Source organism: Henckelia pumila, chromosome 4, assembly GCF_033568475.1.
Source record: "Henckelia pumila isolate YLH828 chromosome 4, ASM3356847v2, whole genome shotgun sequence".
Taxonomy (NCBI): Eukaryota; Viridiplantae; Streptophyta; class Magnoliopsida; order Lamiales; family Gesneriaceae; genus Henckelia; species Henckelia pumila.
Window position 1 is genome coordinate 216,524,944 of NC_133123.1, and position 26,961 is coordinate 216,551,904.

The 26,961-nt window shown below is 38.7% G+C and overlaps 1 protein-coding gene across 1 annotated transcript; it reads left to right on the forward strand.

Moving 5' to 3' along the window:
- The first annotated feature begins 654 nt into the window (after positions 1-654).
- LOC140862762 (uncharacterized) lies at positions 655-2,319 on the forward strand. Its single transcript, XM_073265796.1, has 2 exons — positions 655-1,759; positions 1,859-2,319. The coding sequence occupies exons 1-2, from the start codon at positions 655-657 to the stop codon at positions 2,317-2,319; spliced, it is 1,566 nt and encodes a 521-aa protein (XP_073121897.1).
- The last annotated feature ends 24,642 nt before the right edge of the window (positions 2,320-26,961 follow it).

Sequence of the window (26,961 nt, forward strand, 5' to 3'; positions counted from 1 at the left end):
TGTTATGTTATGTTATGTTACGTTTAATTGATAATTGAAATCTCATGATTTTTACTGCATACTCTTGCTGAGTCTTTAGACTCACTATACTTGAATGGTGCAGGTAATGAGGATGACATTTATGCATATGTTGACGAGTTTAATGTCGGACATGAAGAAGAGCAAGGAGTCGGACCGGTGGGCGATGCATGAGTGTGTTATGTGTTGAGTGTGATATGCTATGTCTTGAGCTATTTGCAACTTTATGATGTATTTTAAGGTTGTAAACAAGTTTTATAAATTTTAAGGTTTGGATTTGGTTTGTAAACTATTCTGAAATGTTTTAAGTAAGGTTTGATGTATGCATACATCTTTCAAAAAAAAAAAAAAAAAATTTCTTTTCCGCGTTCTGTAAGGTTATGTTAGTTTTGTAACATCTTCATCGGTTGAGGGCGTTACAGTTTGGTATCAGAGCAGTTCGCTCTGGGTTTTCTTAAAACACTCATGCATACTCGCCATGACTCCAACGCTCCGTCTTCATGTCTGTAAGTTATGATGTTTATTCGATCATGTGTGTGATAATGCGATGAGATAATGTATGCATGTTACATGTTAAAGTATATTTACGTATTGAATTGTGACTGAGCGGTGTGGATAATATTGGACTTTAGGACTATGGCATCACGTAGGGGAAATAACACCAACGCCAACGCCAATGCCGCTAACAACAACCATAATGATTACGGGCCAGATAGTGAGAACAATCAAAACAACCAGTTTTTGACGGGATTAACTGCTCTGCTTCAAGAGCAAAGCCGTGCTCAGGGAGCTCAAATCCAACAGTTGCTTGAAGCCCAGACAACTAATGCTGGAAATAACCATCCTACAGATAATCAGAACCCTATCTACAAAATGTTCTTAGAGTTGGGACCACCTGAGTTCAAAGGAGAGACTGATCCTTTGATTGCGGAACAATGGTTCCAAGCTATGGAGACTGCTTTTGAATTCATGCAGATCACGGATGCGGATAGATTAAGATGTGCTACCTATATGTTCCGTGATGACGCTCGTGTTTGGTGGAGTGGAGCCAAAGCAGCGTTGAACCTAACCACCCTTACTTGGAATGGATTCAAGGATGTGTTCTACGGCAAATATTGCACGGTGAGCACCCGAAACAGGTTGGCTAGAGAGTTTTTGGAGATCCGTCAAGGAAACATGTCAATTGCGGAGTATGTGAAGAAGTTTGAAAGGGGAAGATACTTTGTACCTATGATTTCTGGTGATCCTGCTGAAGAGTTGAAACATTTCACAGAAGGATTGAATGCCTTCATCAGAAAGGATGTTAGACTAAGTGGAACGAAAAATTACAAAGATGCGGTGGATCAGGCCATGCTGTCCAAAAAGGACAGAAACGACATTATCAAAGAGTCACAAGCAAAAAGATCTAGTTATCAGAATCGGGACCAACAAGGAAATGCTAACAGAAAGAGACCGTACCAAGCCCCACCCCAACACCGACCATACCAGCAGCAACAGCATCGACCTCAGGGGCAGAAACAATTGGCTCTACCAGCACCAAAACCAGGGATTGCACCAACAGCTTGTAAAAAATGTGGAAAACTTCACTCAGGTCAATGCATGGAAGAGACTGGAGTATGTTTCCTTTGCAAAAAGCCAGGGGACTATCGAAAAGATTGCCCTCAATCCAAAGAACCAGTAAGAGGACGAGTTTTTGCAATGGCACATCATCAAGTGGATCCAAATACAGCTATAGTTACAGGTATGATTAATGTTTCCAGTAATCCTGCTCATGTCTTAATTGATACTGGAGCTACACATTCATTCATATCTGTTGAATTTGTTAATAAATTGGGTTTAGTACCGGATAAGTCAATATCGAGATTTAGTATATCCTTGCCTTCAGGGGAAGAATTGAGAAGTGATTTGATTATCAGAGGATGCAGTATACAGATGCAAGGTCATGAGTTGTATGCTGATCTTATTATCCTCAAAATGTCGGACTTTGACGTGATATTTGGTATGGATTGGTTGTCTTGTTACGAGGCTACCATAGACTGTAAACGGAGGACGGTTTTCTTGAAAACTAAGGATGGAGAAACGTTTCTATTCCATGCCACATCGAAAAATAATTCATCTCTTTTAATTTCAGTGGGTAAGGCATGTCAACTGTTGAGTAAAGGATGTGCAGGTTTCCTTGCAAGTGTCACTTGCGACCAAGAATTACCTCGACAAAAACTTGAAAACGTCGAGGTAGTGAGAGATTTCCCAGAAGTATTCCCTGACGATATTGCAGGATTACCTCCGGCTAGGGAGGTATGAAAGAGTGGGTGCCCGGTGAGCCAACTTGTGGCTAAGGGCTTTGATGACTCTTTGTATAAACAATCTTTTGTTTAATATAATTTACACTTTTATTAATGGCAATGACTTTATCTTTCTTCATATTGTTATATTGTGATATACTATTGTTGTTTTGATAAAGACCTTGGATATACTATAGTGTATGTAAGATGTGGTAGAACATAGGGATGTCTATCATGAAACACATCTTATAGTCACTGTATATTCTAAACAGTTCCTAGTCGATTGAGCCGTCCGATAATAAGGATAAGGATCGCTCGAGTTTGAGACTAGCATTTGCGATGCAGAGTACCACGTTTCATTGGTAGGGAACATAGAGATGTTCGAAGCATGCAAATGGATATTCATATGATGAATGATCGAACTACCCTATCCGGACTTTCCAAGTGGTTATCACTTATCGAGTGGATAAAGTCCGCGGTTTTGGTTGTACACCATTAGTCCTTACTACTTGAAACATCATTGAGACTCTATATGCTAGTACTGGGCTTTGACTCGTTTACCGATTCTATTGGGGTCATCAGGTGTCGGGATTGGGTACAGTTACAACACGTATAGGAGTCGATGCTTTGTTGTCAAGGATTCACCACATACTTGCGAGTGTGGATATCCTATGCAATCTGAGGAGATATTAGTGTGACGAATCTCTGGCCAGAGTACATGATGTGTTTTAAGAAATGGTTTCTTAGTAGCATATGCGATGTCACTATTTGATCTTCAAGATGCGTTGCATAGTTATCGAATCTCGAACGACTCTCGATTTACCAATGGTTGTTGATTCGATCGGGATATATGGATGAAGAGACCGTACTGTACGCTAACCAAAATCTATTGGTTCTTGTAGGCACTATCAGTGATACCTAGGGAATCATGGGGCGATGTTGCTAGGCGCTCTTACCATGATTCGATGGGCAAGTCAGAAATTGTTGTTCCGAGTCACAAGGAGTTGTGAGCCCACGGCTAGCTGTATTCCTGAACCATTGAGGGTCACACAGAGTAATGGATTTTTAATCCCCGTTGAGATAGTTAAATTAAAAGAGTTAAATTTAATGAACAAAGAAGTGGGACTTCTTATTTAAGAGTAGAGGAGTAAGATTTTCTAAAATGAAATAGGGATGGGCATTTTTTGAAATCACTAAATTCAGATTCAGAAAATTTATCTTGACTTTAAAAGATGCAGAAATGGTTTCTGTGCACATTGGTAAAATCGGTTTATCAATCGGAGTCATGATGAATTTTATATTAATTTCTGAACATGCGGGCTTTGCTTGTCAGGCTTGAACTTATGACTAATGGGCCCTAAGCTGTTAGCAGCCCACATTATAAATAAGTTATTGCAGTACAGAAATTACACAACAGAGGCTCACAATTTTCGAAAAACCTAGCTGATTTTCTCTCTAAGTGGCCGCCCCCCTCCCTCTCTACTCGGGAAAAATCCAGCCTGTAAATTTTGAATTTTCAGTCTGGTTTAACGGATCAAATTCATTAATTTTCTTCGTAGAAACTTCTGATAGATTTTCTAGTGCAATCTTACAGAGGGATTAAATCTCTGTTCGTGGACCTGATTGAAGAACAGTTCGTCCATCAGTTCCAGGGATATACAACAAGAGCAGAGTAATCTGTTGGTGTCCATAATCTCGATTCGAGATTGGAGGTAAAAATTTATAATTGTTATTTAATTTTTACACACACAATTTAATCGTAAAGTTTTGATACCCATTATGGAATCGTTCCATATAAAATTTTTAAACTTTCGCTGCACCGGGTATCAATTCTGATTGATCTGATCGCCGTTTTCCAACAGTGGTATCAGATCCAGGTTGCTCAGATCAAGCGATTAAATTAATCGATTGTACAAAAAATTTTTAGCCTCGGTTTTTGAAACAAAATAATTTTTTTTTTTAAATTAAAAATTTTTTCGGGCAAAAACACGGGCAGCGATTGGATCGCTGCCCGGGGGGCAGCGAGAGTCGCTGCCCTAGGGGCAGCCGGGCTGCCCGGCCCGAGCCCTTTTGGGGCGCGGGCAGCCCGGGAGCGTCCCGGGCGGCCCGCGAAAAATTAATTTTTAATTTTAAAATTAAAATTTTAATATGTTAAAATTCTATTTTTGGTCCGATCGAAAATTGTTTTTGATTGGTCCACGAGGCGTCGGATCGAATTGTTCGAGTCCGAAAATTTTAAAATTGATTTTTGGATAAATTTGAATTTTTGAAAAATTTATAGATTTTATCCGTTAAATCAGATTTTATGAAATTAATTATTTTTGGTACAATTGATGATAAGATATGATCTTATGGAAATATTGAGTAAAATATGATTTTATGTATAAAATTGGATTTTATATGTAAAATATGATTTTATTTGATAAAAAGATAAAATATGATTTTGTATGTAAAATAAGATTTTATATATGGAATATGATTTTATCCTTTTAAATTTAATTGTCATTGCATGTTATCCAATAAATTAATTTTGAATTAAATGTTATTGGATAAGGATGATCGATTGCCATGACCAATTTTGTAGGTGTATGTTAGGAATTTACATTTGTTTTTATTATTGTTGGATTTATTAATGGGCCTGGTTTATGACCCAATATGAATTGTCATATGTAATAAAAGTGGGTCTGGTTTATGGCCCGTTCCCACCCCTTAAAATGTATCCCTTACTTGTCATTGTTATTTATTGTAAATACATTAGATTTAGTGGAAGATGAAGATTTGAAGACGGAGGTGGGCCCAGCAGACAATAAAGACAGAAGAAATGTAAATTGGAAGCACAATGTAATAGGATTGCATTGCATACCTGCATATTACCTAGGATTGGACTAAAACTCGTGATTGGCAACCACGGATCGATTAGAAATGGAATCGATCATCCTATATAATATATGATATTATAGTTGTATTCATGTTTTAGACAAAATTGTGTGAATCCGGCAAGCATACAAAATTTTAAAATGATGAGACAAATTTTCAAAATTAAAATCTCTCATTTTAAATATGATTTAAAATTGATATCAAGATAAATAAAGGAAATTTAAAATTGTTTAAATGTTCCTACCTTCCATCAACGATCAATATATGAGATGCTACCCGCGGATACGGTCCGGCTCATATTATTGGGGGGGCCCGTTCGTCGGAAAGCTGTACATTGGATCGACACATATTGTAAGTTGGGTGGAACTCCCATGGGATCGGCTCATATTATTGGGGGATCCACATGGCGACCGTCCATCACAACTTAATATTGATGGGTCATCTTGACATGTCACAATAAACGGCGTCATATTATTGGGCCCTTATTGGACATGAGGTAAAAACGTGGAGGTTGCTTTGGAAGCAATTGTGCTCTACCTTTTGAAAAATATGGTTGGCTGATATTATTCGGGACCATAGTTTGTCAATTGGACTCCATGTTCTCACTAAGGAAAACAGTTTCCCGTTTTCAATAGAGGGTAGTGAAATCGTTAAAATAGTGGGAGTGAGATTCATAAAATAAATTTCGCCTATTTTATGTCTTATTAAATTAATTAAACAATCACTGATAATTGTCTGTTTTTTTTCAGTATTTCATAAAGATGAATTCGCGCAATCCACTATTCTCTATCCTCGAACAAAATAAACTGACTGGCGCAAACTATACGGAATGGTTCCGTAAGTTGAAGATTGTCTTGACCTCGGAGAAGATGCTCTACGTGTTAGAAAAATCTCCTCCGAAGGAAGCACCAGCTGATGTAAGTCCGGAAGAGTTGGCCAAACTTGATAAATGGTGGGACCATGATATCAAGGCCAAATGCTATATGCAAGCCTCGATGTCTGATGAACTCCAGAGGCGATTTGAGGACACCGTGAATGCTGCTGACATTCACGTACAACTCAAGGAACTTTTTGGGGCTCAATAGAGAGCTGAAAGGTTCGCTACTGTAAAAGAGCTAATGACGTATCGCATGCGTGAAGGGACTTTGGTCCGTGATCATGGGGTACGAGTGATTTGGCTCATACAGAAGTTGGTAATGCTTGATTTGGTGTTGGAGCATGAGCTCAACGTGGACTTATTACTTCTATCTCTTCCTTCTTCGTTTGACGGATTTGTGGTGAATTTCAATATGAACAAGATAGAGGCCTCCCTTGAAGAGATGGTCAATATGCTTGTAACATATGAATCCACTTTAAAGAAGGATAAACCGGCTTTCTTGGTGGGCTCCTCTTCTTCTGCTAAGAAGGGGCCAAGTACAAAGGGTAAGAAATGTTCTGCTCCACCCAAGAAAACCGAACCCGAGAAGAAGTACAAGACAAAGGCTTCAAACATGGAAAAGTCCAAGGATGTTTGCCATTACTGCAAGAAGCCCGGTCATTGGAAACGTAACTGCAAGGAATATCTAGAGCAGTTGCGAACTGCGAAGGGTATGTTCTATATTGAAATAAATGTTTCACTTAATACTACTTCTTGGGTATTGGATACCGGATGTGGATCTCACATTTGCAATGATTTGCAGGTGATGACAAGAAGTCGTAAGCTTAGAATGGGTGAGACCCAGCTGAGGCTCGAAAATGGTTCCAGAGTTGAAGCTAAAGCTGTGGGAGATGTTTATTTAATTTTGCAGAACGATTTTAAGTTACTTTTGAGAGATGTTTTACTTGTTCCAGATTTGATTAAAAATATTATTTCTGTTTCTATGCTTGATAGAGATGGTTATTCTTGCAATTTTGTGAATGGGATTTGCAATATTTACAAGAATGAATGTTTGATTGGAAATGGACAACTTGAAAACGATCTATATAACTTAAAATTAAAAGACGTTCCAATAAATTATGTTGATAAACCGGTAACAACAAACAAAAGGAAAATCGATAGTCAAAACCCGACAAACCTTTGGCATGCTAGGCTAGGTCATATTTCCTCAAGGAGGATGAACAAGCTAGTGGGAGAGGGCATATTTGATATGTCTGATATTAACTCTCTACCTACTTGTGAGTCCTGCCTGAAAGGAAAAATGACTAAATCTCATTTTAAGGGGAAACCTGAGCGTAGTCAAAATCTGTTGGATTTGATCCATACAGATGTTTGTGGTCCATTTAGAATTGGTACTCAATATAGCCACACCTACTTCATTACCTTTACTGATGATTATTCTAGGTATGGGTATTTATATTTAATGAAATATAAGTCTGAAGCATTTGAAAAGTTCAAAGAATTCAAGGCTGAAGTAGAAAACAAGCTAGGTAAAAGTATTAAAGCACTTTGATCGGATCGAGGTGGAGAATACTTAAGTACCGAGTTTTTGGACTATCTGAAAGAGAATGGGATTCTCTCTCAGTGGACTCCTCCTATGACACCTCAGTTGAATGGTGTATCAGAGCGTCGTAATCGAACTTTGTTGGACATGGTTCGATCCATGATGAGCTTCACTGAGCTTCCACCTTCGTTTTGGGGCTACGCGCTTGAAATGGTGGTATTGTTGTTGAACAACGTCCACACCAAAGCAGTGGACAAAACACCATACGAGTTATGGAATGGCAAAGCTCCTAAGTATTCGTACTTGAGGATTTGGGGATGTCCTGCTTACGTGAAGCAGACAGTGGGAGATAAGTTGGATAGTCGATCCACCTTATGTTATTTTGTAGGGTATCCGAAGAATTCAATCGGATATTATTTCTATCATCCTGCTGAAACAAAGGTGTTTGTTTCAAGGAATGCCACATTCTTGGAGAAGGAGTTCTTATTGGATAAGAAAGACGAGATGATGGAACTCGAAGAAATTCGAGAAGAACCCGAAATACAAAATAATGATCCTACACCTCAGGAACCATTGTTAGACACGCCTATACCTAGAAGATCCGAGAGGACTTCTAGACCTCCTATTCGATATGGTCTTCTTCTTGAAGGGGATCAAGATGAACCCAACGTTGTATGTGATCCAAGAAACTTCAAGGAAGCAATTTCTGATGCGGATTCAAATTTATGGCTTGAAGCTATGCAGTCGGAAATAGATTCGATGCATACAAATCAAGTTTGGTCTTTAGTAGATCCTCCCGATGGAATTGTTCCAATAGGGTGTAAATGGATCTACAAGAGAAAACTTGGGCCTGATGGTAAGGTATTGACCTACAAGGCAGGATTGGTGGCGAAAGGTTATACTCAAAGACAAGGAGTTGACTATGATGAAACCTTTTCACCAGTTGCAATGTTCAAGTCCATAAGAATCCTTATTGCCATAGCTGCTTGGTATGACTATGAGATATGTCAAATGGATGTGAAGACTGCATTTCTTAATGGAAACATTAAGGAAGAGATCTATATGATGCAGCCTGAGGGATACACATCCATGGGAAGCGAGCATAAGGTATGCAAGCTTCAGAGATCAATCTATGGTCTAAAACAAGCATCAAGAAGTTGGAACCAGAAATTTGATGAAACAATAAAGGATTTTGGTTTCATCAAGAACCCGGAGGAACCATGCGTGTACAAGAAAGTAGTTAAGGATGCTGTGACATTCTTAGTACTTTATGTTAATGACATCCTACTCATTGGAAATGATGTAGGGATGTTGCAGTCAACAAAGATATGGTTATCAGGTAGATTCTCGATGAAGGATTTGGGTGAGGCATCCTATATTCTAGGGATACAGATCTATAGAGATAGATCTAAGAGAATGATAGGACTCACTCAATCAACTTACATCGAAACCATATTGAAAAGGTTTTCAATGGATGGGTCCAAGAGAGGACATCTACCCATGTGTTATGGAGTTTCTCTATCCAAGTCTATGTGTCCCAAGACTGATGAAGAGATAGAGAAAATGACACATGTACCATATGCGTCAGCCATAGGTAGTATCATGTATGGGATGATATCTACCAGACTGGATGTAGCATTTGCTCTGAGTGACACGAGCAGATATCAAGCTAATCCCGGTCAAATGCATTGGAAAGCCGTGAAGGACATTCTTAAGTACTTACGAAGGACTAAGAATATGTTCATGGTATATGGAGGAAGAGAACTAAAATTGGAAGGCTATACCGACTCTAGCTTCCAAAGTGACGTGGATGACTCGAAGTCAACCTCTGGATTTGTGTTCATGTTCAATGGTGGTGCTGTCTCTTGGAAGAGTTCCAAGCAGGACAACACAGCGGATTCCACCACTGAGGCAGAATACATTGCAGCATCAGCTGCTGCTAAAGAGGCCGTTTGGATGAGGAATTTCGTCCAAGAGTTGGACGTTATTCCGGAAGTTGTTGGTCCAGTCCCGGTGTACTGTGACAACACGGGTGCCATTGCTCAGGCAAAGGAACCAAGGTCTCATCAAAGATCCAAACACGTACTGAGGAAATACCACATCATCTGGGAGATCGTGGAAAGAGGAGACATCACTGTCGAAAGAGTGGCCTCTGCAGACAATATCGCTGATCCACTTACTAAGCCCTTGCCAGGACCATTATTTGACAAACATCGCGAAGCAATGGGTCTACGTAGTATGACTATTTGGCTTTAGGGCAAGTGGGAGATTGAAAGAGTGGGTGCCCGGTAAGCCAACTTGTGGCTAAGGGCTTTGATGACTCTTTGTATAAACAATCTTTTGTTTAATATAATTTACACTTTTATTAATGGCAATGACTTTATCTTTCTTCATATTGTTATATTGTGATATACTATTGTTGTTTTGATAAAGACCTTGGATATACTATAGTGTATGTAAGATGTGGTAGAACATAGGGATGTCTATCATGAAACACATCTTATAGTCACTGTATATTCTAAACAGTTCCTAGTCGATTGAGCCGTCCGATAATAAGGATAAGGATCGCTCGAGTTTGAGACTAGCATTTGCGATGCAGAGTACCACGTTTCATTGGTAGGGAACATAGAGATGTTCGAAGCATGCAAATGGATATTCATATGATGAATGATCGAACTACCCTATCCGGACTTTCCAAGTGGTTATCACTTATCGAGTGGATAAAGTCCGCGGTTTTGGTTGTACACCATTAGTCCTTGCTACTTGAAACATCATTGAGACTCTATATGCTAGTACTGTGCTTTGACTCGTTTACCGACTCTATTGGGGTCATCAGGTGTCGGGATTGGGTACAGTTACAACACGTATAGGAGTTGATGCTTTGTTGTCAAGGATTCACCACATACTTGCGAGTGTGGATATCCTATGCAATCTGAGGAGATATTAGTGTGACGAATCTCTGGCCAGAGTACATGATGTGTTTTAAGAAATGGTTTCTTAGTAGCACATGCGCTGTCACTATTTGATCTTCAAGATGCGTTGCATAGTTATCGAATCTCGAACGACTCTCGATTTACCAATGGTTGTTGATTCGATCGGGATATATGGATGAAGGGACCGTACTGTACGCTAACCAAAATCTATTGGTTCTTGTAGGCACTATCAGTGATACCTAGGGAATCATGGGGCGATGTTGCTAGGCGCTCTTACCATGATTCGATGGGCAAGTCAGAAATTGTTGTTCCGAGTCACAAGGAGTTGTGAGCCCACGGCTAGCTGTATCCCTGAACCATTGAGGGTCACACAGAGTAATGGATTTTTAATCCCCGTTGAGATAGTTAAATTTAAAGAGTTAAATTTAATGAACAAAGAAGTGGGACTTCTTATTTAAGAGTAGAGGAGTAAGATTTTCTAAAATGACATAGGGATGGGCATTTTTGGAAATCACTGAATTCGGATTCAGAAAATTTATCTTGACTTTAAAAGATGCAGAAATGGTTTCTGTGCACATTGGTAAAATCGGTTTATCAATCGGAGTCATGATGAATTTTATATTAATTTCTGAACATGCGGGCTTTGCTTGTCAGGCTTGAACTTATGACTAATGGGCCCTAAGCTGTTAGCAGCCCACATTATAAATAAGTTATTGCAGTACAGAAATTACACAACAGAAGCTCACAATTTTCGAAAACCCTAGCTAATTTTCTCTCTAAGTGGCCGCCCCCCTCCCTCTCTACTCGAGAAAAATCCAGCCTGTGAATTTTGAATTTTCAGTCTGGTTTAACGGATCAAATTCGTTAATTCTCTTCGTAGAAACTTCTGATAGATTTTCTAGTGCAATCTATCAGAGGGATTAAATCTCTGTTCGTGGACCTGATTGAAGAACAGTTCGTCCATCAGTTCCAGGGATATACAACAAGAGCAGAGTAATCTGTTGGTGTCCATAATCTCGATTCGAGATTGGAGGTAAAAATTTATAATTGTTATTTAATTTTTACACACACAATTTAATCGTAAAGTTTTGATACCCATTATGGAATCGTTCCATATAAAATTTTTAAACTTCCGCTGCACCGGGTATCAATTCTAATTGATCTGATCGCCATTCTCCAACATCGAAAAATAATTCATCTCTTTTAATTTCAATGGGTAAGGCATGTCAACTGTTGAGTAAAGGATGTGCAGGTTTCCTTGCAAGTGTCACTTGCGACCAAGAATTACCTCGACAAAAACTTGAAAACGTCGAGGTAGTGAGAGATTTCCCAGAAGTATTCCCTGACGATATTGCAGGATTACCTCCGGCTAGGGAGGTAGAATTTAGAATTGAATTAATGCCCGAAACCCAACCAGTTTCCAAAGCACCATACAGATTAGCACCAACTAAAATAAAAGAATTGAAGGAGCAACTACAAGAGCTACTCAATAAAGGCTTTATTAGACCAAGTGTATCACCTTGGGGTGCACCAGTATTGTTTGTCAAGAAGAAAGATGGGTCTATGAGACTGTGCATCGATTATAGAGAGCTGAATCGAGTAACAGTGAAGAACAAATACCCACTGCCAAGGATAGACGATTTGTTCGATCAGTTACAAGGGGCAGTAGTGTTCTCCAAGATTGATTTGAGATCAGGTTATCACCAATTGAAGGTGAAAGATGAAGATATTCTTAAAACGGCTTTCAGGACTCGTTATGGCCACTACGAGTTCTTAGTCATGCCGTTTGGAGTTACCAATGCACCGGCAGTATTCATGGATCTTATGAATAGAGTGTTCCAGCCTTTCTTGGATCAGTTTGTCATAGTATTCATAGATGACATATTGATTTACTCTCGTAGTTTCGATGAGCATCGTCATCATCTAACTACAGTCTTGCAGGTTCTGAAAGAAAAACAATTGTTTGCTAAGTTCAGTAAGTGTGAATTTTGGCTGGAACAAATTGCATTTTTGGGTCACCTAGTTTCGGATAAGGGAATAGAGGTTGATCCAGCAAAGATAGAAGCAATTAAAAATAGGGTTACTCCAAAGAATGCTAAAGAGATACGGAGTTTCTTGGGATTAGCGGGTTACTATGGAAGATTCATTCAGGATTTCTCCAAAGTAGCGCTGCCACTAACGTCATTAACTCGCAAAAGTGTGAAGTTTGAATGGTCTAATCAGTGTGAGAAAAGCTTTTTAGTATTGAAGGAAAAGTTAATGACAGCACCAGTACTAGCCATACCAGAAGGCACAGGTCGATTCGTAATTTATACAGATGCTTCCAAGAGTGGATTAGGGGCTGTCTTGATGCAAGATGGAAAGGTAATAGCATATGCTTCACAACAGTTGAAGATTCATGAAAAGAATTACCCTACCCATGACCTCGAATTGGCAGCAGTTATCTTCGCGCTCAAACTGTGGAGACATTACCTTTACGGTGAGAAGTGTCAGATCTTCACTGATCATAAGAGTTTGAAGTACTTCTTCACCCAAAAAGAGTTGAACATGAGGCAGAGAAGATGGCTCGAATTGGTGAAAGATTATGACTGTAATATTAGCTACCATTCGGGTAAAGCTAATGTAGTAGCAGATGCTTTGAGTCGTAATCTGCAACCTTGAACAGAATGAAAACTCAACAAGAGTTGATTGCAGATTTTGAACGACTCAGATTGGAAGTAGTTGAGCCGATGGAAGTTTTTGCCTTATCAGCCTTAACAATGGTTCCAAGTTTGCTCGACAAGATTCGAACAGGTCAAGCTTCAGATCAGCAATTATTAACTTGGAAACTTAAAGATGAAGCTAAAGGGGGTGCATTGTATACAGTGAAGGATGGGATCGTGCATCACAAAGGGCGAATGTGGGTACCAGCAGTAGATTCACTGAGGGAAGATGTGATGACTGAGGCTCACACTGTACCATATTCTATTCATCCAGGGAGTACAAAGATGTTCAAGGATTTACAGATGCTATACTGGTGGCCATGTTGGAGAACGACGATCAGATCAATCAGAATTGATACCCAGTGCAGCGGAAGTTTAAAAATTTTATATGGAACGATTCCATAATGGGTATCAAAACTTTACGATTAAATTGTGTGTTTAAAAATTAAATAACAATTATAAATTTTTACCTCCAATCTCGAATCGAGATTATGGACACAAACAGATTACTCTGCTCTTGTTGTATATCCCTGGAACTGATGGACGAACTGTTCTTCAATCAGGTCCACGAACAGAGATTTAATCCCTCTGATAGATTGCACTAAAAAATCTATCAGAAGTTTCTACGAAGAGAATTAACGAATTTGATCCGTTAAACCAGACTGCAAATTCAAAATTCACAGGCTGGATTTTTTCCGAGCAGAGGGGAGGGGGGCGGCCACTTTTAGAGAGAAAAACTAGGGTTTTCAAAAATTGTGACCTCTGTTGTGTAATTTCTGTACTACAATAACTTATTTATAATGTGGGCTGCTAACAGCTTAGGGCCCATTAGTCATAAGTTCAAACCTGACAAGCAAAGCCCGCATATTCAGAAATTAATATAAAATTCATCGTGACTCAGATTGATAAACCAATTTCACCAATGTTCACAAAAACCATTTCTGAACCTTTTAAAGTCAAGATAAATTTTCTGAATCCGAATTCAGTGATTTCCAAAAATGCCCATCCCTATGTCATTTTAGGAAATCTTACTCCTCTACTCTTAAATAAGAAGTCCCACTTCTTTGTTCATTAAATTTAACTCTTTAAATTTAACTATCTCAACGGGGATTAAAAATCCATTACTCTGTGTGACCCTCAATGGTTCAGGGATACAGCTAGCCGTGGGCTCACAACTCCTTGTGACTCGGAACAACAATTTCCGACTTGCCCATCGAATCATGGTAAGAGCGCCTAGCAACATCGCCCCATGATTCCCTAGGTATCACTGATAGTGCCTACAAGAACCAATAGATTTTGGTTAGCGTACAGTACGGTCCCTTCATCCATATATCCCGATCGAATCAACAACCATTGGTAAATCGAGAGTCGTTCGAGATTCGATAACTATGCAACGCATCTTGAAGATCAAATAGTGACATCACATGTGCTACTAAGAAACCATTTCTTAAAACACATCATGTACTCTGGCCAGAGATTCGTCACACTAATATCTCCTCAGATTGCATAGGATATCCACACTCGCAAATATGGGGTGAATCCTTGACAACAAAGCATCGACTCCTATATGTGTTGTAACTGTACCCAATCCCGACACCTGATGACCCCAATAGAGTCGGTAAACGAGTCAAAGCACAGTACTAGCATATAGAGTCTCAATGATGTTTCAAGTAGTAAGGACTAATGGTGTACAACCAAAACCGCGGACTTTATCCACTCGATAAGTGATAACCACTTGGAAAGTCCGGATAGGGTAGTTCGATCATTCATCATATGAATATCCATTTGCATGCTTCGAACATCTCTATGTTCCCTACCAATGAAACGTGGTACTCTGCATCGCAAATTCTAGTCTCAAACTCGAGCGATCCTTATCCTTATTATCAGACGGCTCAATCGACTAGGAACTGTTTAGAATATACAGTGACTATAAGATGTGTTTCATGATAGACATCCCCATGTACTACCACATCTTACATACACTATAGTATATTCAAGGTCTTTATCAAAACAACAATAGTATATCACAATATAACAATATGAAGAAAGATAAAGTCATTGCCATTAATAAAAGTGTAAATTATATTAAACAAAAGATTGTTTATACAAAGAGTCATCAAAGCCCTTAGCCACAAGTTGGCTCACCGGGCACCCACTATTTCAATCTCCCACTTGCCCTAAAGCCAACTAGTCATACTACGTAGACCCATTGCTTCGCGATGTTTGTCAAATAATGGTCCTGGCAAGGGCTTAGTAAGTGGATCAGCGATATTTTCTGCAGAGGCCACTCTTTCGACAGTGATGTCTCCTCTTTCCACAATCTCCCGGATGATGTGGTATTTCCTCAGTACGTGTTTGGATCTTTGATGAGACCTTGGTTCCTTTGCCTGAGCAATGGCACCCGTGTTGTCACAGTACACCGGGACTGGACCAACAACTTCCGGAATAACGCCCAACTCTTGGACGAAATTTCTCATCCAAACGGCCTCTTTAGCAGCAGCTGATGCTGCAATGTATTCTGCCTCAGTGGTGGAATCCGATGTGGTGTCCTGCTTGGAACTCTTCCAAGAGACAGCACCGCCATTGAGCATGAACACAAATCCAGAGGTTGACTTCGAGTCATCCACGTCACTTTGGAAGCTAGAGTCGGTATAGCCTTCCAATTTTAGTTCTCTTCCTCCATATACCATGAACATATTCTTAGTCCTTCGTAAGTATTTAAGAATGTCCTTCACGGCTTTCCAATGCATTTGACCGGGATTAGCTTGATATTTGCTCGTGACACTCAGAGCAAATGCTACATTCGGTCTGGTAGATATCATCCCATACATGATACTACCTATGGCTGACGCATATGGTACATGTGTAGTACTGTGCTTTGAAACTCCATGACACATAGGTAGATGTCCTCTCTTGGACCCATCCATTGAAAACCTTTTCAATATGGTGTCGATGTAGGATGCTTGAGTTAGTCCTATCATTTTCTTAGATCTATCTCTATAGATCTGTATCCCTAGAATATAGGATGCCTCACCCAAATCCTTCATCGAGAATCTACCTGATAACCATATCTTTGTTGACTGCAACATCCCTACATCATTCCCAAATAGTAGGATGTCATCAACATAAAGTACTAAGAATGTCACAGCATCCTTAACTACTTTCTTGTACACGCATGGTTCCTCCGGGTTCTTGATGAAACCAAAATCCTTTATTGTTTCATCAAATTTCTGGTTCCAACTTCTTGATGCTTGTTTTAGACCATAGATTGATCTCTGAAGCTTGCATACCTTATGCTCGCTTCCCATGGATGTGTATCCCTCAGGCTGCGTCATATAGATCTCTTCCTTAATGTTTCCATTAAGAAATGCAGTCTTCACATCCATTTGCCATATCTCATAGTCATACCAAGCATCTATGGCAATAAGGATTCTTATGGACTTGAACATTGCAACTGGTGAAAAGGTTTCATCATAGTCAACTCCTTGTCTTTGAGTATAACCTTTCGCCACCAATCGTGCCTTGTAGGTCAATACCTTACCATCAGGCCCAAGCTTTCTCTTGTAGATCCATTTACACCCTATTGGAACAATTCCATCGGGAGGATCTACTAAAGACCAAACTTGGTTTGTATGCTTCGAATCTATTTCCGATTGCATAGCTTCAAGCCATAAATTTGAATCCGCATCAGAAATTGCTTCCTTGAAGTTTCTTGGATAACATCCAACGTCGGGTTCATCTTGATCCCCTTCAAGAAGAAGACCATATCGAATAGGAGGTCTAGAAGTCCTCTCGGATCTTCTAGGTATAGGCGTGTCTATCAATGGTTCCTGAGGTGTAGGATCATTATTTTGTATTTCGGGTTCTTCTCGAATTTCTTCGAGTTCCATCATCTCGCCTTTCTTATCCAATAAGAACTCCTTCTCCAAGAAGGTGGCATTCCTTGAAACAAACACCTTTGTTTCAGCAGGATGATAGAAATAATATCCGATTGAATTCTTTGGATACCCTACAAAATAACATAAGGTGGATCGACTATCCAACTTATCTCCCACTGTCTGCTTCACGTAAGCAGGACATCCCCAAATCCTCATGTACGAATACTTAGGAGCTTTGCCATTCCATAACTCGTATGGTGTTTTGTCCACTGCTTTGGTGTGGACGTTTTTCAACAACAACACCGTCGTTTCAAGCGCGTAGCCCCAAATTGAAGGTGGAAGCTCAGTGAAGCTCATCATAGATCGAACCATGTCCAACAAAGTTCGATTACGACGCTCCGATACACCATTCAGCTGATGTGTCATAGGAGGAGTCCACTGAGAGAGAATCTCATTCTCTTTCAGATAGTCCAAAAACTCGGTACTTAAGTATTCTCCACCTCGATCCGATCGAAGTGCTTTAATACTTTTACCTAGCTTGTTTTCTACTTCAACCTTGAATTCTTTGAACTTTTCAAATGCTTCAGAATTATATTTCATTAAATATAAATACCCATACCTAGAATAATCATCAGTAAAGGTAATGAAGTAGGTGTGGCCATATTGAGTACCAATTCTAAATGGACCACAAACATCTGTATGGATCAAATCCAACAGATTTTGACTACACTCAGGTTTCCCCTTAAAAGGAGATTTAGTCATTTTTCCTTTCAGGCATGACTCACAAGTAGGTAGAGAGTTAATATCAGACATATCAAACATGCCCTCTCCCACTAGCTTGTTCATCCTCCTTGAGGAAATATGACCTAGCCTAGCATGCCAAAGGTTTGCCGGGTTTTGACTATCGATTTTCCTTTTGTTTGTTGTTACCGGTTTATCAACATAATTTATTGGAACTTCTTTTAATTTTAAGTTATATAGATTGTTTTCAAGTTGTCCGTTTCCAATCAAACATTCATTCTTGTAAATATTGCAAATCTCATTCACAAAATTGCAAGAATAACCATCTCTATCGAGCATAGAAACAGAAATAATGTTTTTAATCAAATCTGGAACAAATAAAACATCTCTCAAAAGTAACTTAAAATCGTTCTGCAAAATTAAATAAACGTCTCCCACAGCTTTAGCTTCAACTCTGGAATCATTTCCGAGCCTCAGCTGGGTCTCACCCATTCTAAGCTTGCGACTTCTTGTCATCACCTACAAATCATTGCAAATGTGATATCCACATCCGGTATCCAATACCCAAGAAGTAGTATTAAGTGAAACATTTATTTCAATATAGAACATACCCTTCGCAGTTCGCAACTGCTCTAGATATTCCTTACAGTTACGTTTCCAATGACCGGGCTTCTTGCAGTAATGGCAAACATCCTTGGACTTTTCCATGTTTGAAGCCTTTGTCTTGTACTTCTTCTCCGGTTTGGTTTTCTTGGGTGGGGCAGAACGTTTCTTACCCTTTGTACTTGGCCCCTTCTTAGCAGAAGAAGAGGAGCCCACCAAGAAAGCCGGTTTATCCTTCTTTAAAGTGGATTCATATGTTACAATCATATTGACCATCTCTTCAAGGGAGGCCTCTATCTTGTTCATATTGAAATTTACCACAAATCTGTCAAACGAAGAAGGAAGAGATAGAAGTAATAAGTCCACGTTGAGTTCATGCTCCAACACCAAATCAAGCGTTACCAACTTCTGTATGAGCCAAATCACTCGTACCCCATGATCACGGACCGAAGTCCCTTCACGCATGCGACACGTCATTAGCTCTTTTACAGTAGCGAACCTTTCAGCTCTCGATTGAGCCCCAAAAAGTTCCTTGAGTTGTACGTGAATGTCAGCAGCATTCACGGTATCCTCAAATCGCCTCTGGAGTTCATCAGACATCGAGGCTTGCATATAGCATTTGGCCTTGATATCATGGTCCCACCATGTATCAAGTTTGGCCAACTCTTCCGGACTTACATCAGCTGGTGCTTCCTTCGGAGGAGATTTTTCTAACACGTAGAGCATCTTCTCCGAAGTCAAGACAATCTTCAACTTACGGAACCATTCTGTATAGTTTGCGCCAGTCAGTTTATTTTGTTCGAGGATAGAGAAAAGTGGATTACGCGAATTCATCTTTATGAAATACTGAAAAGAAACAGACAAATATCAGTGATTGTTTAATTAATTTACTAAGACATAAAATAGGCGAAATTTATTTTATGAATCCCACTCCCACTATTTTAACGATTTCACTACCCTCTAGTGAAAACGGGAAACTGTTTTTCTTAGTGAGAACATGGAGTCCAATTGACAAACTATGGTCCCGAATAATATCAGCCAACCATAATTTTCAAAAGGTAGAGCCCAATTGCTTCCAAAGCAACCTCCACGTTTTTACCTCATGTCCAATAAGGGCCCAATAATATGAAGCCGTTTATTGTGACATGTCAAGATGACCCATCAATATTAAGTTGTGATGGACGGTCGCCATGTGGATTCCCCAATAATATGAGCCGATCCCATGGGAGTTCCACCCAACTTACAACATGTGTCGATCCAATGTACAGCTTTCCGACGAACGGGCCCCCCCAATAATATGAGCCGGACCGTATCCGCGGGTAGCATCTCATACATTGATCGTTGATGGAAGGTAGGAACATTTAAACAACTTTAAATTTCCTTTATTTATCTTGATATCAATTTTAAATCATATTTAAAATGAGATATTTTAATTTTGAAAATTTGTCTCATCATTTTAAAAATTTGTATGCTTGCGGGATTCATACAATTTTGTCTAAAACATGCATACAACTATAATATCATATATTATATAGGATGATCGATTCCATTTCTAATCGACCCGTGGTTGCCAATCACGAGTCTAAGTCCAATCCTAGGTAATATGCAGGTATGCAATGCAATCCTATTACATTGAGCTTCCAATTTATATTTCTTCAGTCTTTATTGTCTGTTGGGCCCACCTCCGTCTTCAAATCTTCATCTCCCACTAAGTCTAATGTATTTACAATAAATAACCATGACAAGTAGGGGATACATTTTAAGGGGTGGAAACGGGCCATAAACCAGACCCATTAATAAATCCAACAACAATAAAAACAAATGTAAATTCCTAACATACACCTACAAAATTGGTCATGGCAATCGATCATCCTTATCCAATAATATTTAATTCAAAATTAATTTATTGGATAACATGCAATGGCAATTTAAATTAAAAGGATAAAATCATATTCCATATATAAAATCTTATTTTACATACAAAATCATATTTTATCTTTTTATCAAATAAAATCATATTCTACATATAAAATCCAATTTTATACATAAAATCATATTTTACTCAATATTTTCATAAGATCATATCTTATCATCAATTGTACCAAAAATAATTAATTTCATAAAATCTGATTTAACGGATAAAATCTATAAATTTTCCAAAAATTCAAATTTATCCAAAAATCAATTTTAAAATTTTTGGACTCGAACAATTCGATCCGACGCCTCGTGGACTAATCAAAAACAATTTTCGATCGGACCAAAAATAGAATTTTAACATATTAAAATTTTAATTTTAAAATTAAAAATTAATTTTTTCCGCGGGCCGCCCATGCCCCAAAGGGGCTCGGGCCAGGCAGCGCCGTGCGCTCCCGGGCAGCGATCCAATCGCTGCCCGTGTTTTTGCCCGAAAAAATTTTTAATTTAAAAAAAATTTATTTTGTTTCAAAAAACCGAGGCTAAAAATTTTTGTACAATCGATTAATTTAATCGCTTGATCTGAGCAACCTGGCTCTGATACCACTGTTGGAGAACGGCGATCAGATCAATCAGAATTGATACCCGGTGCAGCGGAAATTTAAAAATTTTATATGGAACGATTCCATAATGGGTATAAAAACTTTACGATTAAATTGTGTGTGTAAAAATTAAATAACAATTATAAATTTTTACCTCCAATCTCGAATCGAGATTATGGACACCAACAGATTACTATGCTCTTGTTGTATATCCCTGGAACTGATGGACGAACTGTTCTTCAATCAGGTCCACGAACAGAGATTTAATCCCTCTGATAGATTGCACTAGAAAATCTATCAGAATTTTCTACGAAGAGAATTAACGAATTTGATCCGTTAAACTAGACTGCAAATTCAAAATTCACAAGCTGGATTTTTTCCGAGCAGAGGGGAGGGGGGCGGCCACTTTTAGAGAGAAAAACTAGGGTTTTCAAAAATTGTGACCTCTGTTGTGTAATTTCTGTACTGTAATAACTTATTTATAATGTGGGCTGCTAACAGCTTAGGGCCCATTAGTCATAAGTTCAAGCCTGACAAGCAAAGCCCGCATGTTCAGAAATTAATATAAAATTCATCGTGACTCAGATTGATAAACCAATTTCACCAATGTTCACAGAAACCATTTCTGCACCTTTTAAAGTCAAGATAAATTTTCTGAATCCGAATTTTGTGATTTCAAAAAATGTCCATCCCTATGTCATTTTAGGAAATCTTACTCCTCTACTCTTAAATAAGAAGTCTCACTTCTTTGTTCATTAAATTTAACTCTTTAAATTTAACTATCTCAACGGGGATTAAAAATCCATTACTCTGTGTGACCCTCAATGGTTCAGGGATACAGCTAGCCGTGGGCTCACAACTCCTTGTGACTCGGAACAACAATTTCCGACTTGCCCATCGAATCATGGTAAGAGCGCCTAGCAACATCGCCCCATGATTCCCTAGGTATCACTGATAGTGCCTACAAGAACCAATAGATTTTGGTTAGCGTATAGTACGGTCCCTTCATCCATATATCCCGATCGAATCAACAACCATTGGTAAATAGAGAGTCGTTCGAGATTCGATAACTATGCAACGCATCTTGAAGATCAAATAGTGACATCGCATGTGCTACTAAGAAAACATTTCTTAAAACACATCATGTACTCTGGCCAGAGATTCGTCACACTAATATCTCCTCAGATTGCATAGGATATCCACACTCGCAAGTATGTGATGAATCCTTGACAACAAAGCATCGACTCCTATATGTGTTGTAACTGTACCCAATCCCGACACCTGATGACCCCAATAGAGTCGGTAAACGAGTCAAATCACAGTACTAGCATATAGAGTCTCAATGATGTTTCAAGTAGTAAGGACTAATGGTGTACAACCAAAACCGCGGACTTTATCCACTCGATAAGTGATAACCACTTGGAAAGTCCGGATAGGGTAGTTCGATCATTCATCATATGAATATCCATTTGCATGCTTCGAACATCTCTATGTTCCCTACCAATGAAACGTGGTACTCTGCATCGCAAATGCTAGTCTCAAACTCGAGCGATCCTTATCCTTATTATCGGACGGCTCAATCGACTAGGAACTGTTTAGAATATACAGTGACTATAAGATGTGTTTCATGATAGACATCCCCATGTACTACCACATCTTACATACACTATAGTATATTCAAGGTCTTTATCAAAACAACAATAGTATATCACAATATAACAATATGAAGAAAGATAAAGTCATTGCCATTAATAAAAGTGTAAATTATATTAAACAAAAGATTGTTTATACAAAGAGTCATCAAAGCCCTTAGCCACAAGTTGGCTCACCGGGCACCCACTCTTTTAGACCAGGTATGAAGAAAGACATCGTTAAGTTTGTTAGCGAATGTTTGACATGTCAACAGGTGAAAGTTGAACATCAAAGACAAGCAGGACTTCTGAAACCATTACACATTCCCACTTGGAAATGGGAAGATGTCACAATGGACTTTGTGATTGGACTGCCAAATACACAGCGAAGAATGAATTCAATATGGATAATAGTTGACAGGTTGACAAAGTCAGCTCACTTATTACCAGTTAGAAACAACTTCTCGATGAATCAATATGCAGAGTTGTATATTCGAGATGTAGTTAGATTGCATGGAGTTCCAGCAAGGATAGTGTCTGATAGGGATCCTAGGTTCACTTCAAACTTTTGGAAGAGTTTACATCATGGATTGGGAACAAAGCTAGCTTTTAGTACAGCTTTTCATCCGCAGACAGATGGACAATCTGAGCAAGTAATTCAGATATTGGAGGATTTACTCAGGGCTTGCATGATTGACTTTGGAAATAATTGGGAATCGAAATTGTCTTTAGTGGAGTTCACATATAACAATAGTTATCAAGCTACTATTGGAATGGCTCCTTATGAGGCTTTGTATGGTAGAAAGTGTAGGACTCCATTGCATTGGGATGAAGTGGGAGAAAGAGCTGTATTAGGGCCAGAAATAGTACAGCAGACAATCGATATGATAGCAAAAGTCAAGGACAGAATGTTGACGGCTCAAAGTCAACAGAAAAGCTATGCTGATCAGAGGCGTAGAGATTTGGAGTTCCAAGTAGGTGATCACGTGTTTTTGAAGGTATCACCTTGGAAAAGAGTCTTAAGATTTGGAAAGAAAGGAAAGCTGAGCCCAAGATATATAGGACCTTTTGAGATCCTAGACAAGGTAGGAGCAAGAGCTTACCGATTAGCATTGCCTCCAAACTTGGAAGGTGTACACAACGTATTCCATGTCTTGATGTTGAGAAAGTATATCTCAAATACTTCCCACGTCATTCGACACGAGCCAGTTATATGGACACCAGACTTGTCTTATGAAGAAATACCTATCCAAAGTTTGGATACACAAGTCCGGAAGCTGAGAAACAAAGAGATCAAGATGGTAAAGGTCTTATGGCGCAATCAATTAGTGGAAGAGGCTACTTGGGAGACCGAACAAGATATGCGTAACCGATACCCCGAAATATTTGGTAAGTCGAATTTCGAGGACGAAATTCTTTTAAGGAGGGTAGAATTGTAAAGTCCAAAAATCCATTAAACTTGCTCACGATTATTTAAACATAAATTTTTAATGATTTTATGCCTTAAATTGTTTAAGTTATGATTTAATGATTATGATTTCATGATTATGTTTATTTTACGTTTAACAATTTGATTAAGTAAATGATTTCAGGTTGAGTTTGATTCTAGACTCTCCGGGCGAGGCTAACTTATGAACGAAGTGTTAGAACGTATTTTCACGACTATTTTAAGTATAATATTGATATACTTTGAATAAAAGAGTTCGGAGATAGTATTTTTATCAGTCGAGTCAAGGAAGAGTGGTAGACTTCATTTTAATTAGTCACCACGATGCGAATTAAGTGTTGAAAGCAACACTCTTCTATCACGTTCCCCACTTATTTATGTGAAAGAGTGGGTGCCCGGTGAGCCAACTTGTGGCTAAGGGCTTTGATGACTCTTTGTATAAACAATCTTTTGTTTAATATTATTTACACTTTTATTAATGGCAATGACTTTATCTTTCTTCATATTGTTATATTGTGATATACTATTGTTGTTTTGATAAAGACCTTGAATATACTATAGTGTATGTAAGATGTGGTAGAACATGGAGATGTCTATCATGAAACACATCTTATAGTCACTGTATATTCTAAACTGTTCCTAGTCGATTGAGCCATCCGATAATAAGGATAAGGATCGCTCGAGTTTGAGACTAGCATTTGCAATGCGGGGTACCACGTTTCATTGGTAAGGAACATAGAGATGTTCGAAGCATGCAAATGGATATTCATATGATGAATGATCGAACTACCCTATCCGGACTTTCCAAGTGGTTATCACTTATCGAGTGGATATAGTCCGCGGTTTTGGTTGTACACCATTAGTCCTTACTACTTGAAACATCATTGAGACTCTATATGCTAGTACTGTGCTTTGACTCGTTTACCGACTCTATTGGGGTCATCAGGTGTCGGGATTGGGTACAGTTACAACACATATAGGAGTCGATGCTTTGTTGTCAAGGATTCACCACATACTTGCGAGTGTGGATATCCTATGCGATCTGAGGAGATATTAGTGTGACGAATCTCTGGCCAGAGTACATGATGTGGTTTAAGAAATGGTTTCTTAGTAGCACATGCGATGTCACTATTTGATCTTCAAGATGTATTGCATAGTTATCGAATCTCGAACGACTCTCGATATACCAATGGTTGTTGATTCGATCGGGATATATGGATGAAGGGACCGTACTGTACGATAACCAAAATCTATTGGTTCTTGTAGGCACTATCAGTGATATCTAGGGAATCATGGGGCGATGTTGCTAGACGCTCTTACCATGATTCGATGGGCAAGTCGGAAATTGTTGTTCCGAGTCACAAGGAGTTGTGAGCCCACGGCTAGCTGTATCCCTGAACCATTGAGGGTCACACAGTGTAATGTATTTTTAATCCCCGTTGAGATAGTTAAATTTAAAGAGTTAAATTTAATGAACAAAGAAGTTGGACTTCTTAATTATGAGTAGAGGAGTAAGATTTCCTAAAATGACATAGGGATGGACATTTTTGGAAATCACTGAATTCGAATTCAGAAAAATTTATCTTGACTTTAAAAGGTGCAGAAATGGTTTCTGTGCACATTGGTGAAATCGGTTTATCAATCGGAGTCACGATGAATTTTATATTAATTTCTGAACATGCGGGCTTTGCTTGTCGGGCTTGAACTTATGACTAATGGGCCCTAAGCTGTTAGTGGCCTACATTATAAATAAGTTATTGCAGTACAGAAATTACATACAACAGGTCACAATTTTCGAAAACCCTAAGTATTTTCTCAAAAGGTGGCCGCCCCCTCCCTCTCTCTGTCGAAAAAATCCAGCCTGTGAATTTTGAATTACAGTCTGGTTTAACGGATCAAATTCGTTAATTCTCTTCGTAGAAACTTCTGATAGATTTTCTAGTGCAATCTATCAGAGGGATTAAATATCCGTTCGTGGACCTGATTGAAGAACAGTTCGTCCATCAGTTCCAGGGATATACAACAAGAGCAGAGAAATCTGTTGGTGTCCAAAATCTCGATTCGAGATTAAAGGTAAAAATTTATAATTGTTATTTAATTTTTACACACACAATTTAATCGTAAGGTTGATACCCATTATGGAATCGTTCCATATAAAATTTTTAAACTTCCGCTGCACCGGGTATCAATCCTAATTGATCTGATCGCCGCGTTCTCCAACATTATGGACTTGTCTCCCCATGATTTCCCTCCTTCACGCCTATCTTCTTCTTCTTTCTTTTATTTTCATTCTTATTCTCTTCTTCTCTGAGCACTACACGGTTCCTTCAAGAAATTTCAAAGTTAAACTTCAATCTTGCTCCTCTTCGCGGTTAGTTCGTCTCCGAAGTTCCGGATCAATTCCTCCATTCAAGGCAAGTTTTTAAAGAATTTTAAACCACCATTCAAGATATATCTATTTTGATAAGAAATGATGTGTGTTGATGAGTTTAAGCATGATTTTAAAGATTTGAGAAGCATAAAAGCATGAAGTTTATGATATCGTGATATGTAAGTTGTTCTTGTGAAATTCTTGATAAATAATGTGTGATGATAGATTCTTATTGTTTAGAGTTGACAAAGGACTACTTTTGAAGGTGTGTGTTGAATTTTGAAGTCTTGAGTTAGTTTGAGTTAAAACTTTGAAATGCTGCATGTGCTGAATTGTTTCGGATTAGCGGCACTTGTTACTTTATTTACGATTTTAACTAGTGTACTTATCCAAATGATATGAGGCCAATTTTATTGGAAATGTAGCTTATTTATCTACAACTTTCGTGTTTTGAGTTTTCTTAAAATCATTTTGGAAGATTGACCAAAATTGCCTTGAAGTGTGTCAAATGTTTTGAATTTCCGGCAGTGACACATCTCGGG